Consider the following 21,011-nt stretch of genomic DNA (forward strand, 5'->3'; position numbering starts at 1 on the left):
CTATATATAGAAAACTCTAACCCTAAAGTAATAATTACAAAGGGATCTCTAGAATATTCTAACAACTTCTAGTAATACAATTAATATTCTACCAACAACTTTCAGTAATGTATTCAATGTCCTACTAACAACACTCCCCTTCAAGCCGGTGAGTGGATATCTATCATTCCCAACTTGCATGTGAGATCATGAAATCGCTCAATGGGAAAACCTTTTGCAAAGAAATCTACTAAATAAAGCCCAGATGGGATGTAGGAAGTGGTGATCAGGTCACTCTCCAGTTTCTCTTTGATAAAGTGTTGATCTATCTCTATGTGTTTGGTCCTATCATGCTGAATTGGATTGTGAACAATATTAATAGCTGACTTATTATCACAATAAAGGATTATAGGTTCTTCACATGCCATTTTAAGATCATTTAGAATACTTCTCAGCCATAACAATTCACACATCCCTTGTGCCATAGCTTGAAATTTAGCCTCTGCACTAGACCTTGCAATAACATTTTGTTTCTTATTTCTCCAAGTCGCCAAATTTCCACCCAAGAACATGCAATATCCTGAGGTGGATTTCCAATCTGAGATAAACCTTGCATAATCTGCATCAGTATACACTATCATTTTAATTTTTTCGTTCCTCTTAGTAATCTCCTTCCTGGACTTTTCTTCAAATATTGAACGATTCTGTTTACAACTTGTGAATGTCTCTCCCTTGGATCATCCATGAACTAACTAACTACACTCACAACATAGGCTATGTCAGGTCTGGTGCGAGCTATGTAAATGAGCTCCCCGATAAGTCTTTGATATTGGCCTTTATTCACAATAGACTTGCCTTTATTACTTCCAATTCTATGGTTTTGTTCAATAAAAACACCCTTGGTTTTACTATCTAACGTGTTTCTTTGAGAAGATCAAGGACATACTTTCTTAGGGAGATAAAGATGCTTTTTTTCGAGTAAGCAACTCTTATTCCTAGGAAGTACTTTAATTTTCCTGATCCTTCATTTCAAATTGAGAAGCAAACTTTTCTTTCAAGATTTGTTTCTCTATTTATCATCACCTGTAACAATCATATTGTTAACATAAACCAAGACTAGAGTATGTTTTCCTTCAGGAGAATGTTGGCCACTAGGATAAAGATATATGTTGAAAATTTGGAGAAAGATTTTGAAATCTTGAAGCATGAAGGATTATTTTCTACCTATTTAAAAAACAAATTGAAACATAGTTTTTAGTTTAATTAAATTAGAAGTCTTGTGTTTGATTGCTTAATGTGATGGCAACTGATTGTTGAACTATGGGGTGCCAGCTTGAGATGTCATAGTTTCTAAGTGATGCCTAACATGAATTTTATAAAACCTAAAATAAATTAGAAGTCTTCTATCCTCCAAATCTTGGATGGATTAAATGCAACACAAATGACATCTTAAAGTTTGGGAATTTTTCAACTCGTGGTGGCATTTTTAAGTTGAAGGCTGAGAATAAGGGATTTTTTATTTCTAGTCCTCTTCAGATTGGCATTGCTTTTGAAGTTGAGCTTATGGGAGCGGTTTTTTCTTTGTAGGAATCTAATCGAAAGTGTTTGAATTCAGTTTGGAATGAAACAGATTCATTACTCATGGTATAATCTTACAGTGATATTATGTTAGTTCCTTGGAGATTATGGAACAAATGGAATAATGCTACTGGTTTGGTTAAAGATGTGAATTTCAATTTTTTTCTCGTATGTATAGAGAGGTCAACTTGTGTGTTGTCAGTTTGGCCACCTGGGTATTATAGGTGTTGATTTTATATGGTGCGAGGGAATTTCCCTTGTCTTTCTTTCTTATGATTGCATAGATAGAAGTGGGCTTCCACATTCTTGGTTTTTCTTGCGGGTTATGGTTGGGTTATCCACTTTTGTATTTCTTTTCTTTATATGATATAAGGGATGGTGCAAATGATTGATAGAGGCTATAGTCTTAACTTATGATTATAACCCATACAGTGATACCTTAGCATTCGTATTTTCATTTTAAAAAATAGAATTTGTGTACCCTTTGAGAATTTTATAATTGAATCTGTGTAAATTTTCATTAACTTTCAAATGAATATCTATAACGAGCTAACAATAAGCAAGTTTCTGAAACCTGAAACCGAGGACCTATTTAAAAGTTTTCTGAAAGATAGTATACGTAGTGATATTATACATACAACTTGTTTGAAACAGCTGGCAATAACTAACTTTGCCAAGCTGACAAGTTATTTAGCGTACAAAGCATTTTTATGCAATGAACTGAGACAATATGTATATATACTATCACTAAAAGTATAGGAGCTAACAATTAATACACCCTAATATTTATAATCACTATTTCCCCATTTATTGTCATGACAGTTTCTGTGTGCCGTTACTTTTTTTTTTGTCTACTAGGCAAGGAGCAATTTCTATTACTATGTACAACTTTGGTTCTCCTAGGGTTGGTAATAGAAGATTTGCGGAAGTTTACAATGAGGTTAGAAAATAATATAACTATTTTGTTAATGATGTTTGCCTTGTTGCTATATTGAATTGATTGTCCCTTATGATTTTCGTTCTTGTTCAAATTCTATATCTTCCTATATACTATAATGTTTGACTGAGAGATATTTTGTCTTCTTTATTAGTTTATCATGTTTAAAAAAGTAGACAATTTTCTGACTGTTTACATTTTTGTAAAAATGATGATTGTGTGATGTACTGATTCTAAATTATAATCATTTGATGAAGAGCTCAATAGACCATCTACTAGTACTAAAATTAGTTAGATTGTCTACCTTCTACCACCTTTAGGGGTGTTTTGTCTTAACTCTCTTTGTAGTTTTCTGTTATTCTGTTTCCTTAGTTCAATATATAGATAATCTGTATATGCTATACATGGTGCATTGAGAATGTGCTTCGTGTATTCTACAAAGTTGCATCCTTTCATTCTTGTTCATGTGTTTTTCTTGTTATTGTTGAACAGTCTGTCTGCTAGTATTAAAACTAGTTAGACTGTCTACCTTCTACCACCTTTAGTGGTGTTTTGTCTTAACTCTCTTTGTAGTTTTATGTTATTCTGTTTCCTTAGTTCAATATATAGATAATTTGTATACGCTATACATGGTGCATTGAGAACGTGCTTTGTGTATGCTACAAACTTGCATCCTTTCATTCTTGTTCTTGTATTTTTCTTGTTATTGTTGAACGAACCCAACAATTGGTACCATTTATGGGAACAAGAGGAAGAAAGTTAAGAAGAGCAAGGTTTGAAGACATGACCTCCAAGTTTGATATTGTGAATGTTTTTGGTGAGAACAACTTCGAATTGTGGAGGATCAAGATGGAGTTATATTTACAATAATGATGTGGTGATGTGAGAAAGGTGAGGTGAGCATGTCAACATTGTTGTCTTAGAAGAAGACTGGCATGATCAACAAAGCTAGAAGGCCATAAATTTGTGTTTTTGGGATATGACACTTAGAGAAGTCATGAAGGACAAAAACTGTTGCATCAATGTCGATAAGTCATTATATATGACAAAATCTTAGGTACATAGATTTTGTTTGAAGCAACAATTATATTCATCCAAAATGACTGAATCAAGAATAATGGTGGAGCAAGTAGCGGATTTAAACAAGATTATAAATGATTTGGAGAACATTGAATTGAAGTTTGAAGATAAAGATCAGACTTTACTATTCTTAATGCCTTGCCTAAGATATTTGAGCATTTTAAAGGCACGTTGTTGTTTGGGAAGTGTTAAGAAGTGAACTTTAAGCCAAACTCAGTCCCATAAAATCGCTTGCAAGGTGAAATTTGCACTCACTTATAGTACAAAATCACTTTATTTCTAGTCGATGTGGGACTTCCAACAGATCCCACTCATGCCGAGGTATGTACATCTCTAGCATGGAACTAGACACTAATGGGTGGACCGATACCAGGTGGAACGATACCGGGTGGAACAATAAACCCAATAAACATTAAATTTCGTTAGGATAGGATCTAACCCATGATTCTGATACCAAACTCCTACCAAATCAGGGGGGAGCCTATTTCATATCCTAAGCAATATAGAAGATTGGTTGGGAAATTAAATTACCTTACACTTTACAGTTACTCATCTTGACATTTCTTTTGCAGTCAGTGTGGTGAGCCAATTTCTCAATTCCCCATGAAGAGCATTGAGATGCAATTATCCATATATTAAAGTACATTAAAGGATCTTCTAGAAAGGGTTTGTTATATGGTTCCAATAACCATACAAAAGTTGTTTTCTATTCATACCTTCATGTATTATGACTCCATTGGTGGTAACTTGATCTCTTGGAAGAGTAAGAAACAAAGTGTTGTGACAATGTCTAGTGCAGAAGCACAATATAGAGCTATGGTCTCAGCTACTTCTAAACTTGTTTGGCTTAAGCAATTGCTTAGAGAGTTACAATTTGGAGATGTCACTTAAATGACACTTATATGTGACAGACGGATCTACATATTAGTTCTAATTCTAATCATGTCTTTCGTTGAAGGACCAAACACATTGAGATTGACTGATATTTCATTCGAGAGATGATTGTATCTAGAAATCAAGACTAAGTTCGTTAACTCAAATGAAGATTGTTGATATGTTTGTAACAATATCTTCTATTTACTATATTTTGTTTGGTTGTCATATATACTTTTATTATTCTTCATAGATATATTACCCTATGTGTATTTTAGACATAAGGGAGATTAACCCTAAACCTAATTTTCACTATATTCAATAGGAAGGATTATACCATTACTCTCGGGGAAGTACAAACCTCAATTTTGTAGAAGGGGCTACTAAAGCTTCAATAGTCTAAGGTATACAATAATGGTCGAGTTTGAAAGGGAGTAAGACAAAACATTCATATGATGAAATGGAGAATCAAGGTCTTGAGTGTTACAATTGCCACAAGAGAAGTCACTAAAAGGTAGATTGTCTAGAGTTCATAGGCAAGCAAAACCTACTTGGAAAGTCTCAAATTAAAGTGTGGGACGGGTAAGTATGTGTCTAGTAGACCATTTGAGTATGCTCGCGTAGACCTTTGAGGTCCTAACACGAGCTCAGACTCATGGTAGAGGGTCTTATTTGCTCACTATCATTGATGATTACTTGCTAAGGAGGTGAATTTGTATATTTACAGATTGAGAATTTTTAGAGATGTAAAGAGTGGTACGCCATGATTGGTAATTAATAGTTAACCAAACTTAGAGTGTTTAAATTTGATAATGGATTGGACTTTGTATCAAAGCAATTTAATGAGTTTTGTAGGAAAGAAGGTATAAGATGCCATAAGTTGTTCATAGGTATACCTCAACAAAATGGTCTTGGTAAGAGGATAAACAAAACCATTTTGGAGCAGGTAAAGTATATGTTACTGGGTGTTGGTTTGCGTAAGTCCTTCTGGGGGAAGCTATAGATGTGATCGTCTATATAGTAAACAAGAGTCCATCATCGGTGTTGGAAGTCCCACATCGACTAGAGATAAGGCCAATTCACAATATATAAGTGGGTGCAATCCTCACCTTACTAGCCGGTTTTGTGGGGTTGAGTTAGGCTTAAAACTCACTTCTAACATGGTATCAAAGCTAGGTTAGAGCCTATCCTAGCGAACTTTCTTGGACATTCTGTTCCACCCGATATCGGGCCGCTAACGGAGCACCCACTAATTTCTTGTCCCACGCACGAGATGAATATACCTCGGCGTGAGGGGGTGTGTTGCAAGTCCCACATCGACTAGAGATAAGGCCAATTCACAATATATAAGTGGGTGCAATCCTCACCTTACAAGCCGGTTTTGTGGGGTTGAGTTAGGCTTAAAACTCACTTCTAACAATCGGCAATGAAGTTTAAGACTCCTATGGAGGTTTTGTGTGAAAACCAACAAATTATGATAATTTTAGGGTTTTGGATGTTAGGCAATAAATCTGCTGGACAATTATCTGCTGTTATATAATATGGCATATTTGTAATAATTGCATATATTTAGGATTCCTAATTTAGGTTGAAAAAGTCAGGAATTAGAATCAATTATCATTAAAAGGGTGATATGTTATGTATTATTTAATGAGGTGAATAGAGGAGTAAAGGGCATCGAAAACAGAGAGAGCCCATTTCGTGACATGGTATCACGAGTCTCTTGACAGAACCGTGAGTGTTCCCATCTTGCTATCGATCCCGTTCGTGACTTGCTTCTCGGTTCCTGGGTATTTTCGATCACGTTCGTGAGCTTTGATCTTGTTCCTGTTCCTGCGCTTGCTTCTTGGTTCGTGGGTATTTTCGATCACGTTCTTGCTTCATTGTTTTCTCGGCACGAAACTCTTTTCTTTTTCTCTGTTTTCATGGCTACGGAGAATCTTTGTGTTCGCTTTAACGGCAAGAACTATGCTGCTTGGGAGTTTCAATTCCGAATGTTCGTGCGAGGGAAAGGCATGTGGGGTCATGTCGATGGGTCCTCCCCTAAACCCACGACCACGGCTGAGTTGGCTCCTTGGGAGACAAAGGATGCCCAGGTTATTTCTTGGCTTTTGGGGTCAATCGAACCTCTAATGGTTAATAACCTGCGTTCATTTTCAACTGCCGCAGACATGTGGAATTATTTCAAACGCATTTTTAGTCAAGATCATTCTGCCAAACGGTTTCAGTTGGAATTGGACATAGCCAATTATAGTCAAGCTAATTCCTCTATTCAGGAATATTATTCTGGTTTCCTCAACTTATGGGCTGAACACTCTGCTATACTACATGCTGCTGTTCCGGAAACTTCTTTGGCAGCGGTTCAAGAAGTTTACGAGGTCACTAAACGGGACCAATTTCTCATGAAGGTTCGCCCAGAATTTGAAGTTGTCCGTGCTGCTCTCTTAAATCGGAACCCACTCCCTTCTTTGGAGGTATGTGTTGGTGAACTTCTTCGCGAAGAACAACGTCTTCTTACTCAGGCAGCTTTGTCCCGTGATTCTGTTGTTTCGGAAGCTATTACTGTTGCCTATACTGCCCAAGATGAAAGCAAAGGTCGTGATACACGACAAGTTAAATGTTATTCGTGCAAACAGTTTGGTCATATTGCTCGCCATTGCACTCAAAAGTTTTGCAACTATTGTAAGCAACGTGGTCATATCATCACAGACTGTCCCACTCGCCCACCCCGGCGCCAGGTGCAAGCTTTTCATGTAGCTAGTTCCATGACTGAGACACCTTCTGTCCCAGTCCCTGAGGCTTTAACGCCAGAGAAGGTTCAACAAATGGTGCTTTCAGCATTATCTGCATTAGGCATCCAGGGTAAGTCTCACAATATATCTTCACCATGGTTTGTTGATTCTGGCGCCTCCAATCATATGGCTGGTACCTCTGAACATTTAACCAATGTTCGTACTTATAATGGTACTCAAAATATCTAGATTGTCGATGGTAATATTCTTTCCATCACTGCTGTTGGTGATATTACACCTTCCTTTCGAAATGTATTTGTGTCTCCTGGACTTGTTTCTAATTTAATTTCGGTTGGACAATTGGTGGATGACAATTGCACTATTAATTTCTCTCGGGCTGGTTGTGTTGTGCAGGATCAGGTGTCGGGGAAGGTGATCGCGAAGGGGCCTAAAGTGGGCAGATTATTTCCACTCCAATTTACTTTACCTAGCCTTTTGTCTTTTCATTGTATTGGAGTCTCAAATAAGTATGCCGATTGGCACAAAAAGTTAGGTCACCCAAATCCAGTTGTTTTGTCTCATCTACTGAAAAATGGTTTCTTGAGCAATAAAAGTATCATTCCTGATTCATCTTTTCACTGTTCTGTATGCAAACTGGCTAAAAGCAAAACCCTCCCGTTTCGGTCTAATGCTCATCATGCTGACAAATGTTTCGACATTATTCACAGTGATGTTTGGGGAATATCGCCTATCTTATCACATGCCAAGTATAAGTATTTTGTGACATTTATTGACGGTTATAGCCGCTTTACTTGGATATATTTTCTCCGTTCTAAAAATGAAGTTTTCTCCATGTTCAAGACATTCTTGGCCTACATTGAGAATCAATTTCACACTTGCATTAAGATTTTGCGCACTGATTCTGGTCGGGAATATATTTCTGCTGCGTTTCAAGAGTATTTACAACAAAAAGGCATTATTTCGCAACGTTCTTGTCCATATACACCACAACAAAATGGCGTCGCGGAGCGAAAGAATAGGCACTTGCTTGATGTCACACGAGCATTACTTCTTCAGGCGTCGGTTCCTTCTCATTTTTGGGTTGAGGCCTTGACCACTGCTGTCTACTTGATCAATCGCCTTCCCTCCCAAGTTCTTGGCCTCGATTCTCCTTTCTTTCGTCTTTATTCCACACAGCCAAGTTATGATGGTCTTCACCCTTTTGGTTGTGTATGCTTTATTCACCTTCCACCTTCGGAACGGCACAAACTTGGGGCCCAATCTGTCAAATGCGCATTTATGGGTTATGGTACGACTCAGAAGGGTTTCGTGTGTTATGATGTTGCTGCCCGGCGTTTACGTATCTCTCGGAATGTGGTTTTCTTTGATCATCAAGATTTTTTTCCATTTGTTTCTCCCGATGCTCCTGGTTTTGCTAGTCTCCCGACCTTTCCTGAGGTTTCTCATGCTCCAGAACGGTTTAAACCAGGTTATGTTTATACTAGACGCAAGCCTGCCCCGCCCCTTCCTGACTCTGACCCGTCACCTGATCATACGCCAATAGCACCTCGTCGATCAAATCGTATTCCTCGTCCACCAAATAGGTATGGTCACTCTCCTACTTCTCTTACTGCCACTTTATCTAGCATTCCTATTCCTACCTGCTATTCACAGGCTGTAACGGATGTGTGTTGGGTCAAAGCTATGCAAGAGGAGTTGCAGGCCCTTCAGGAGAATTACACTTGGGATCTTGTTCCGTGTCCCCCTAGTGTCAAACCCATTGGTTGTAAATGAGTATACTCTGTGAAACTTAATTCTGACGGTTCTCTTAATCGTTACAAGGCTCGTTTGGTTGCTTTGGGTAACAAACAAGAATATGGCGTGGATTACGATGAGACATTTGCACCTGTGGCTAAAATGACTACTATCCGCACGGTGCTCTCCATTGCTGCCTCCAAAGGCTGGTCTCTCCATCAAATGGATGTGAAAAATGCTTTTCTTCATGGTGACCTAACTGAAGATATTTATATGACCCCTCCCCAAGGTCTGTTTTCTTCTTCTACTGGTGTATGCAAGCTCAAACGATCTTTATATGGTTTGAGACAAGCACCGCGGGCATGGTTTGAAAAATTTCGGACTACTCTCCTTGGTTTTTCTTTTACTCAAAGTCAATATGATTCTTCTTTATTTATTCAAACCACTGCAACTGGTATTGTTCTTCTCCTTATTTATGTGGATGATATGGTCATTACTGGTTCCGATCATGAGTCAATACAACGCCTTAAACAACAACTTCAAGCTTCTTTTCATATGAAAGATCTTGGAAATCTTCACTATTTTTTGGGTCTTGAGGTTCATTCTGGTCCAACAGGTCTATTTCTTCATCAACAAAAGTATACTGATGATTTGATCTCTTTGGCTGGTCTCCAAACTGCTGTTCCTGTGGATACTCCTCTTGAAGTTAATGTCAAATATCTACGTGACGAGGGTGACATTCTACCTAATCCATTGTTGTATCGTCAGTTAGTGGGAAGTCTTAATTATTTGACTATTACACGTCCTGACATCTCCTTTGTAGTTCAACAGGTTAGCCAATTTATGCACAGTCCTCGCCATCTTCACCTTGCTGCTGTTCGCCGTATCATTCGTTACTTGAAAGGTACTTCTCATCGGGGATTGTTCTTCCCTACTGGGACGTCTCTTACTTTGGTGGGTTATAGTGATGCTGATTGGGCAGGTTGTCCAGATACTCGCAAATCTGTCATGGGTTGGTGCATGTTTCTTGGTTCTGCACTTGTTTCTTGGAAGAGCAAAAAGCAAGCCCGAGTCTCCAAGTCGTCCACTGAGTCTGAATATCGTGCTATGTCTCTAGCCTGCTCTGAAATTATTTGGCTTCGTGGTCTTTTAACCGAGCTTGGCTTCCCTCAAAACTCAGCTACACCTCTCTATGCTGATAATACTAGTGCCATTCAAATTGCAGCCAATCCCGTCTTCCATGAACGCACTAAACATATTGAAGTGGATTGTCATTCCATTCGTGAGGCTTTTGATACTCGTATTGTCTCTCTTCCCCACATTTCCTCGCAACTTCAGCTTGCCGATATATTTACCAAGGCTGTTCCTCGTCCTCGACACCAGTTTCTTATTAACAAATTTATGCTCCTTGACCACCCACATCAATTTGCGGGGGGATGTTAGGCAATAAATCTGCTGGACAATTATCTGCTGTTATATAATATGGCATATTTGTAATAATTGCATATATTTAGGATTCCTAATTTAGGTTGAAAAAATCAGGAATTAGAATCAATTATCATTAAAAGGGTGATATGTTATGTATTATTTAATGAGGTGAATAGAGGAGTAAAGGGCATCGAAAACAGAGAGAGCCCATTTCGTGACATTGGAAACTTGGCATTTGCACATGTCACGAGAGATAAACTTAAAGCATGGGCAAAGATGTATATCTTCATTGGATATGTTGAATAAACGAAGGGTTATAAGTTGTGTAGATTAAATCCTGGGGAAACTAGATGCTTCATTAGTTAGGACGTCACATTCAATGAGAAATGATTATGATGTGTAGAGATTTAGATTAAGGCAAGATAGCTCATGTTGAGGTGAAGTCTTCTGGTGTTCGATCAGATCGTCTAGAGGGGTTTGATGATGAAGTATCAAACAACAAGAATCAACCTTTTTCTTCTCACTCAGGAAGGCTAGGACATGTGAATTTGGACTCTGGCTATCAACTTATGTGTGATACAGAGAGGCGATCAAACTTACACAGAGGTTTAAATATGTTGATCTTATTTGGCATGCTTTTACTGCTATTGAAGAGATATAATGTTCAAAGCCTAGAAGCGTCAATCGATGCCGTATAAGGCTTAGAAGGTTAGAATTGACAATTGATAATGTGTCATGGAAGGGAAGTTGAATCTTTGAGAAGGAACCAAATGTGGACACTTTGTTGATCCACTCAAAAATCAAAAGGTGGTTGGATGCAAGTGGATATTCAAGAAGAAGGAAGGAAGATCAGGTGTGGTGAAAGAAATATTCAAGGAGAGATCTAGTTCAAAAAGGTTTTACACTATTGGAGGGGAGAAACTATAATAAAATCTTCTCACCAATGGCAAAACACGATTTGATAAGAATATTGATATCAATTGTTAATTAGTACAAAATGGCGTTAGAATTAGAACAATTGAATATTGAGATAACTTTTGTGCATGGAAACTTGGAGGAGACCATTTACATGCAACAACCAAAGGTATTTGTTGAAGACGAAGGAAAGGTGCGTCTCTTACAAAAATCATTGTTTGGCTTAAAGCAAAGTCCAAGGCAATGGTACAAGAGACTTTATGATTTCTCGAGCTAGACGAGTTTCCAGAGGAACAATTATGATAGTTGTGTCTACATCTGAAAAGAGAAGGAAGTAGTGTGTTATTCTTACTCCTATGTAGATGATATATTTATAGTTAGCTAGTATAAAAATGAGACAAAAGAAATCAAAGAAAATTAATCTCAGAGATTGAAATGAAAGATCTTCGTCCCTCAAGGCAAATACTGGGGATGGGCATATGGAGGGATCAAACAATTGGAGTTTTATATCTATCTTAGCAAAGATATTTGAAGAAGGTTGTTAAGAGGTTTAGGATGCATGAATCTAAACTTGTGGGTACACCATTGGATCATCACAGAAGCTCTCAGTTACCCAAGCTTTTAGGTTTGAGGAAAGTAGGAGGGAAAGGAAGACTATTACATATGCCAATGGAGCAGGGATAATCATGGGTTGGATGGTGTGTAACAGATTAGATCCGGCACATGCCATTAGTGTGGTGAGCAGATTCATTGCAGATCTTGGACATGTTCATGGGGAGGTAGATATATGATAAGAATATGGACCATTGTATAGATACTCTACCCATAACAAAGAAGTTATAGAAAGGTTTGTAGATGTAGACTATGTAGGGAATGTTGATATCAGTAAGTTGATTTTTGGCTATTTTTTTACCACTATTTGGTATTGCAGTTTGTTGGAAAGCCAATTTACAACCAGTGGTAGCTTTATCTACTACCCAGGTTGAGTATATCACGTTCACAGAAGGGATGAAGGAGACTTTGTGGTTGAAAGGGATGGAAGAAGAGCTGGGTATTGTGTAATTATTCGTTATGATAGTCAAAGTGTCATATATCTAGTTGATCATTAGATATACCATTAGTGGACTAAACACAATGATGTTAGATTGCACTTCGTTAGAGATGTTGTTGAGTTTGGGGAGGTTAGGATTGTGGAGGTAGCATTGGAGGAGATTCCTACATATGTGTTAACGAAGTCCATACCAAGATCAAGATTCAAACGTTGCTTGGAGTAGATTAAAATAAGGTGATGCGGGATCTCTTCCATGATTTGAGTCAAGGTGGAGGAGAATTATAAAGTATTGGCTCTGAATCATAATCGCCTGAAGAAGTGCACCATAGAGAATGTCTAGTAGCACCTGTATTAGCCTGCTATGTGTATGCTATGCACGTTGCATTGAGAATGTACCGTGTAGAACTCTATGTTATAATACAATTGCTTTCTTTCATTCTTGTTCTTGTGTTTTTCTTGTTATTATTGAATGAACACAACATATTGTTTTCCTCCTGTATATGCAGAGAGTTAAAGATAGCTGGCGAGTTGTGAATCACAGAGATATTATACCTACCGTTCCACGGTTAATGGGTTATTGTCATGTTGAGCGACCTGTATTTCTTGCTGCAGGGGTTTTAGGAAATGCCCTAGTGAGTGGTTATTATAATTCTTTGCACTCGTGAATCTCTCCTTTAAAAATCATACTATTTTCTTTATCTGTCTTGAGGCACTCATGCTTTTTTGTTGACAATTTTACCAGCCTAATTGATTTGGCTATTAATGGCAATATTTAGGAAAATTGACTGAAATTGTATGGTTAGATTTGTTAGTCTTGATAGTTCTACTATTTAATTATCAAGAGCTTGGCTATATGGGAAAATGATTGAAATGAAATAATTAAAATGGCTATTAGGGGAAATGACTGACATGAAATACTTACATTTATTAGCCCCAAAATTAAAATGGCTATTATTTTGGGTATCACCCTAGCATCGACAGTTATACAATGTAATTTATCAGAAGCATGGCATTATATTTGAAGTGAAAGTCAGTTGTCAGTGGCTAAGAGGAATAATTTCTTGAAGTTTAGAAGAATTGTGCGTTTCCAAACGCCTACTCTTACTAATATATCAAATGCGTGTCATCCAGGAAAACAAAGATATTTTGGGAGATGGTTATGAAGGTGATGTTCTTGGGGAATCAACACCGGATGTTATAGTCAGCGAATTTGTAAGTTTCTTCTTTTCTAACTTCGAAGGAAATGTTTATTCTGATTTATTCACAAATTCACTTATAATTATAGTTGTTAAGATATCATTAATATCTTATTTTCTATTTCTATTGTTTTTATTCTTCATATGTATTTTGTGTTTAGTCCATATTTTTTTTATTATAAATACAGCCCCTATGTGTATTTTCTACATAAGAGAGATTAATCTCAAACCCTATTTTCTCTATATTCAACAATAGTCATTAATTTTTATTTCACATGAATACTAAATGTTATGTTCCAAATATATTAAGGGTTTGTTAGTTTGTGCTACATATAAGGAATTAATTAAAAAAAGCATTTTAAATTTTTTTATGATAATTGAGTTTTTCTTAAATAAAAAAGCATTAGTTTGTGCTACATATACCAATAATCTGTCCTCCACAGCCCAACCCTTATCGTACTTTCACTTCCTCTACCTCTCCCCCTTTACTCAAAAACAACTCTCTAGATACTAATCTCCCCTCAAACCCTCAAAGTCTTTATTTTTTGAGGGGAAATACTAAAGTTGTTTCTCACATTGACTGGGTAGTGTTGTGGTGCCATAAAGTTGAAATCAAAGTGATTGTCAGAATTCCATCATTTATGCTGCAGTTAATACATTATTAGGAGATTTAATTGCATTTCGTATTTAATGTACAATATCTTTGATCCTGATTTGTAGGGATAGATTATATCCATCATAAATTAGGACTTTTAGTTATTATGTGCATGTATTCTATTTAAGAGCAAGTGCTTCTCTATGAATAATATCAGAAACAGTTTTTCTGGCAGTTTCCAATTTTTGCATGAAAAAGTTGTTTAATAATTTGGCCTAAATATGTGTAGTTTTGGCACCTAGAAACTGTACACATCAAGTCATCCCCTGTAATAGGATACACACGCACATATCCGAAGGGTCTAACATCGTAGATATTCATTGTACCATAGAGTACTTTTTTCTTCTCAACCTATCAAAATGGGCTATGTTTATTTGCACCGTTGGCATATTCTTCCTTTTAAGAATCTAGAGTTGGTCTTTCTTACATGCTCACCGTTCCCAACCTTGATGTATCAGTTGAAGGGTGAGAAGGAGCTTATTGAGAAGTTGTTGCAAACTGAAATAAATATATTCCGCTCAATCAGAGATGGGAGTGCTCTGATGCAGCATATGGAGGATTTCTATTACATCACATTACTAGAGGTACAGTGCAATCTCATAAAACTATTCAATTTATCACTTGCCTAATTCTTTTGTTCTGCTGTTGTCATTCTTGTCTAGTCTTACTGGTAATAGAATACTTCGGATTTTTATTTTTTTTTGGAAGTAGTCTATTATAATAGTTGTAGAAATGTAGGATAGTATTCATATGAATGAATACTTGGGTCACGAGCAAAACAAATGAACATATTATATATAAACTGTTCATTACATTGCATTACATAGAGATGGGCCTAGGTTCATATATTGAAAATACATCTAACAATAGTGATATTAAAAGAGTGAAATTTACAAATTGGAAATTGTATTTTACTGCATTATTTCTTTTACAAAAGAAAATTCTTTAAGAACTAAAAAATTGACCTCCTTTTCTATGATTAAAGATCAAATTAACATCGGTTTTATTAGGGGGACTAAAATATTTATTGACTCAATTTTTTAATGTTTATCATGCAGTTTCCTTTTCTTATTAGTTCGTTCATTCATTTTATCTGTTATTAATGTTTGGTACTGTATTATTATTTAATTCAGAATGTAAGATCAAATTACCAAGCAGTCCCAAGGTCAGAACAAGATCAAAACTATAGCTTATAATGATGCAACAAGGGTTTGCTATGGCTGGCCAGCTTCAGTCTCCGGTACCCAACTAGAAGTATACTTGATAAAGTTGTATATAGGTGTTGAGAAGAGCATACATGTATATTTGAGATCGCTTGCGAGCTTGCAGCCAATTCTTTTCAGGTATAGTAGACTTTACTATGTTAACCAACTGTTATACATACATTTTATTTACCTTTTTAAAAAATATTTAAGATAATCAATTTGTTGGATTGCAAAAGTTGTATAAAAACCTGTTTCTTTGATTTACTGTGAAATAACTGAACCTTATTAGTTGTTTTAGTACGTCATTCTCCCAACTCTGCCATATTTCAACTTGAAGGATAATGCATCTGCTAAAAAAAAATTATATGGCAGTGTTACAATCTCGCCGTTGTTTTTTCAACAATTTTTAACACTCATTATTTAATGCTAATGGAAACTAATGAAAGGTTACCATCCTCTACAGTATTCCTTGTGTAACGTGTTCTTTAGGAAACAGATTTCATTTAGTTTTTTAATTTCATTCTATAGTTTTAAAATGGTTGAATTTATTTTCCAGAACTTGTAAGAAGACAGTAAAACTTGTAATTTATTCTTTTCCTCAGTAATGAACTTGAATGTGGCTGTATGTTGCATGATTAATATTCTGGAAGAAGATTTTCTGTTTTATTAATAAAACCTACTTGAATTGGCAGCCAAGGAAATGGAAGCAATGCAGTATGTCCTGTATATTTTGCAAATGGAACCGACAAGGAATGGTGAGTTACTAGAGACTGAAGAACAAAAATTCTTTACAGCTTCTGTTGTTTAAGTATTATATTGATTTGGCTTGTGAAATTGATATCATAGCATGCATGTCAAATATTCAAAGACATATCTAATCCTTGTTCTGATCTTAAGAATCTATAGCCTCATGCAGAATGTAATTTATGTTGTAAATATGCTTATACAAACATTTTATGTTGTTCAAAGATTCAGTTATGGTGGTTGAGCGACTCAAATTTTTATAGATTGATTTGCATTGCTAGTTTTTATTGGATTAAGAGTCACATTACCATTCAGTGAAGATGTAAAAGATAGACGGTGAACAATGATTTTGTTTATGATTACTTGTTCATAAAAGTAGAGGTGAATTAAAAATAGGAGTTGAGTCGAGCTTTTGAATTGAACTAATAGACATAGCAAAGGCAAATTCTTCCTACCCCATGCAAAAAGAATCTACTTTTGCCCTTTCTGAATTTTACAATAAAATGACTTCCGCGATTTCGCGGAAGTCTTTTTTTTTTTCTTAACAAAAAAGACTTCATATAATTTAAAAGTTAACAATAATTTCTAAATTGTATAATCTAGGTGATTCAAAAGTTATTTTCCTCTTAACAATCTTTAACTTTTAAGAGTTATTTTTAATTTTCAGATTCTACAATTATTTTTTACTTATTTTACTTATTTTTAAAGATATAGTCAGACATGTCATGATTTAAACATTTCCTCCGATTACTAGAATGTAAACATGTAATTGATTTCTAAGTTTTGTTTATTATATGAAAGAATTTGACAAATAAAAAAAAAAAAGTCTTATTTCAAGAAGAAAAATCATGTGAAACTAGTATAGTCATCAAATGACAAACCATTTCACATATATATACTAAAATTGGATGTAGTCCCTCAGACATGAGCGTGAATCAAATTAAATAATCAATTCAATTGAATAATTATTCATATATTTTATTTGCAGTACAATAAGAAAAAAAATAACTGCAAAAACTTTAATTTTCTTATTTTTGTTTAAAGTATGCTAATGATTGAGGTAATTAAAAATATATTTAATTTTTAATAACTGTCGTGAGTTTATTAAAAAGGAATATTAATATTAATATATAATTAACTTTTCATTAATCTGTAGTTAAAACTATGGATTTATAACACACTCGAGAGGAATTGGTATAATTAACACTAATAAATCATTATTACTAAAAAACCAAAGACATTTCAATTATTCTAGCCATTAACAAAGTTAAGAAAAAAAAAACTTATAGTAAGTTCTTTTTTTCTTACTGTACTAAAAGTAAAATAATAAAATATGTCAATACAACAAATATTGAACCGACTATTTACCCATCAAATCAAAAGGATAAACAATTTTTGTATTACTAAGAGGATATGCGACATGCTTTGTAAATTGCCATACATCATCCTTAATGATTCAATAGACTCTTTCAAAAATAAATGAAACATAAAAAGGTATGCCTAAAACAACAGTGGAGAAACCAAAGGAGAACTCGATAGTAATTTAAGATTGGAGGCAAAAGGTAATCATTTGTCATCTCGAACTATCCTTGCTTCTTAAGTCTTCAAGGCAATAAAACCCCCCTCCCTTTTCCTTAACAATTTCAATTGCTCTTTGTGGCAAGATCCTGAAAAATACAATGGAGAAGAAAAAAAGGTTACAAAACAACTTAGGTCGTAAGTAAGTCTTTTAACATAAAGTTATTACAAAATTTTGGAACATGAAGAATATGTTTAAAGTTGAGGGATGAAAAAAGAGAAACATTGTTCAGTCCAGTTATGTGATACAAATGTCACCGACAACAGTAATATGGTTACTAGAAAGAGAAACATATAATATCAAAAGAGTCTAATGAAGAGTCGTATGGTTGGTCACGCCAAAATCTATAATTCAAGAGTTTTTACATATAGTTTTAGGAGAATCATCTACGAAAAAAAGCCCTTTTATCAATAGTAGCATCCAACACACTATTATATGAAAGGGTTTAATTTCAACTGAGAAATAATATCTTTACTTATTTAATCTAAAAATTAATCATTCGTCAACAATAATTTCAAATACAAATGGAATATACTATTTATTCTTCAAAAGATGTCAAAGATTAGCAAAGCATAATATTGAGCTAGAATTTAAGCTATTTTGCAATAACTATCTGTTGTCTAATATACGAAGATCAAAATATCTGCTTTAAAGATAAAAGATTGTCTTCGCAACAAATACTTTATAAAGTCTATAAAAGAAAGAAGATGCAAACACAAAATATAAAATTTGATCAGTTTCACTATGAGAGTTTCACTAGATATAATTTTTGTAATCCTATGATGTTTCATTAAACATAATTTTGTTCGTACTCGTGAAGGCTAGTGTGGAAATATTCATTCCCCAAAGGTCAAAGTGTTGTAATGTCGTGAAATTGAAAGTAATTGGTAACATTCTTTAAACCTCCGAGAAAAAACTGACATTAACCTTGAGGATGGATAGTACTTTTAGTAATGTCTCTTGTCTCATATAAAGAACAGAAACCACACCAACCAATTCTGTTTTTTTTTTTTTTTTTTTTATAGGCAAATGTTAGTGGTTAGATTTTATTAGTGTGAAAGTCGAACTTACAACCTCTCTCATTCTCCCTTCAAATTGTTAGCCCGAGATCGAACACACAACCTTTCCCTCCCATCTAACCACCAAGTCTTGTGTTAGTAATTGCGACCTTCCATCTGCTAGCTATAATGCTCTCTTGGCACATAAAAAATGTGCTTATTCTCGTTAGATCTTCCAAATCAAGCATTGTAACATTACTAAAACTTAATCACCAGTATAAATGGCAGTAATAATTGCTTTAGATACAAATTTACAAGAGAGAGCAAACTAGTCAAGGGGAGAAAACCAACGGTAAATATTGCTTATAAATTTAACTCGTAATCTGTTACAATACTATCAAATTAGTTTTTTCATGAATAACTAATATATTTTACTTTAATTTACAAGAATACACTCCATGTAAACTTTGTCTTACTAAAAGGAAGCCTCAAAACAAATAGCTAGAAGCATCCTTCCCATCCCCCACATCTATGACAGTGCCTCAGCTAAAACATTCAGCAGATGCAAGAAACACCACGCAAGATTTATCTCCCACTCATTTGATTCAAAAGTACATTGAAATCTCAACTCACTAAATTTCAGTAATGAATACCCCCTTAATACTTTTTCACTTACTCGCTTAAAAGAAATCCAAAGAACTTCTCATAAATTTAAATTTTGGTTCACAACAACAAATGCGATCACGATGTTGTCATTGTGGAACTGCTCACAACAGCAACTGTGCACAATTGCTAAACGAATTTAAATCACAAAACTAAAATGCATTGGCAACTTTGTAATGCAACCATAACAAAGTCGCAAAAGAAAATCAACACCATTTTATTTCACAGTTTATAAAGACACAAATTAAATTTCAATCTTCTTTTCTAACTTCTAAATGCTAGAGATTGAATGAGTGCTACTGTATCAGATATTGCAAGAATGCAGGAGGCACTTCTATGTGGTTCCTTGGGAAGCTACATGATTCATCGACGAATAATTGTAAAAAGATGCATCAATAGTGAAAATAATTGTGGAATCCTTTTTCTCTGTTATGTGCAAACATATAATAAGTTCATACAGCTGCAACTGCAATAAACAATGCAGCAGCACGATACTCGAAATTTAGAACCAATTCCCTCCGAAGATAGATTAAGCTTTGGCTACAAGACCGTTAAAACAAACAACAATTAAAGAAAACTGATACAAAAACCACACAATAATCAAATAAAACCAAGGTACAGTTAATAACCAAACACAATTATCATATTAACACGAAAATCCCAGAAATAAAGTACAACATGTCCTGTTATTTATTTTTCGATTCCCTTCACCATCACAGAGAGGAAAGTACAAGATAAAGGAACCCTAACCCGGAAATTATTTAACCCCTACGTAATGATTAGTTGATATCAGCATCATCGAAATCGTCTTGGAAGTTGTTGAAGAAATTCACATCCGCAAGTTTGAGGTCGGCGGTGATGACACCCTCGGCGAAGGTCTCGAGAGGGTCGACGTCGTCGACGTCCATCGCCATCGACGATACCTGCTCATCCATCTCCCCGAATAGTTCCATTGCTCTCATCATCTTCTCTCACCTACACTCTCTGAAAAATTGAAACCTGAAATTAGGGTTTTTTATACATAGTCGGTGTCTCATTATAAATATAATATTATTAAGGGTTAAATATGTTTTTGTCATCAAGTTTCAGTGAATTTTGAAATTAATCTTTCATCAAAATTTTATACCAATTTAGTCCTTCATCTTTCAAAATGCGTGAATTTAGTCCTTTTAACCAAATTTTGTTAAGTTTATCTGACGTTTCAAGCACATTTCATGATAGTATTTAAATTAACATTGAAGCAAAAATGTGTCAAACAGTGTAAATAATTTAAATACTATCATGAAATGCGCTTGAAACGTCAGATAAACTTAACAAAATTTGGTTAAAAGGACTAAATTCACGCATTTTGAAAGATGAAGGACTAAATTGGTCAAAAATTTTGATGAGGGACTAATTCCAAATTTTGCTGAAACTTGAGGGACCAAAAACATATTTAACCCTATTATTAATATTAAATATTTCAAAAAATAATATTTTGGGAATGGCAAGACAAAACTAGATTAGAATAGTTTAAAACACATTTCGAATTTGTTTTAAAGATTAAGTGGAATCTATTTTTAAATTCATTTTTTTCTGCATCAACTTTGAACCAAAGGTAAGAGTTGAATTGAATCATATTCTCCCTTGTCTTATGAAAAATA

General features: G+C 35.0%; 2 protein-coding genes across 4 annotated transcripts in view; one reads left to right on the forward strand and one right to left on the reverse strand.

The window, feature by feature from the left end:
* LOC114192451 (putative triglyceride lipase) overlaps window positions 1-16,352 on the forward strand; it is a 34,389-nt gene extending 18,037 nt beyond the window's left edge. Inside the window, exons 14-19 of one of the 3 annotated variants that reach the window (XM_028082175.2) lie at window positions 2,416-2,497; window positions 12,835-12,960; window positions 13,460-13,540; window positions 14,638-14,763; window positions 15,313-15,522; window positions 16,077-16,352. In XM_028082175.2, the coding sequence (XP_027937976.2) occupies window positions 2,416-2,497; window positions 12,835-12,960; window positions 13,460-13,540; window positions 14,638-14,763; window positions 15,313-15,375 (478 nt within the window). In that variant the 3' untranslated portion in view covers window positions 15,376-15,522; window positions 16,077-16,352. Of the gene's footprint in view, window positions 1-912; window positions 2,385-2,415; window positions 2,498-12,834; window positions 12,962-13,459; window positions 13,541-14,637; window positions 14,764-15,312; window positions 15,523-16,076 lie in introns of those variants that run through there. The other 2 variants (XM_028082177.2, XM_085675336.1) reach the window with 2 other exon arrangements.
* Window positions 16,353-19,989: 3,637 nt separating this feature from the next.
* SMAP1 (small acidic protein 1) lies at window positions 19,990-20,380 on the reverse strand. Its single transcript, XM_028079059.2, has one exon. It carries the CDS (start codon window positions 20,331-20,333, stop codon window positions 20,148-20,150), a length of 186 nt encoding a protein of 61 aa, XP_027934860.1. The 5' UTR covers window positions 20,334-20,380; the 3' UTR covers window positions 19,990-20,147.
* Window positions 20,381-21,011: the final 631 nt, after the last annotated feature.

This window comes from Vigna unguiculata, chromosome 7 (assembly GCF_037176805.1).
Source record: "Vigna unguiculata cultivar grain cowpea cultivar isolate G323 ecotype 2 chromosome 7, ASM3717680v1, whole genome shotgun sequence".
Taxonomy (NCBI): Eukaryota; Viridiplantae; Streptophyta; class Magnoliopsida; order Fabales; family Fabaceae; genus Vigna; species Vigna unguiculata.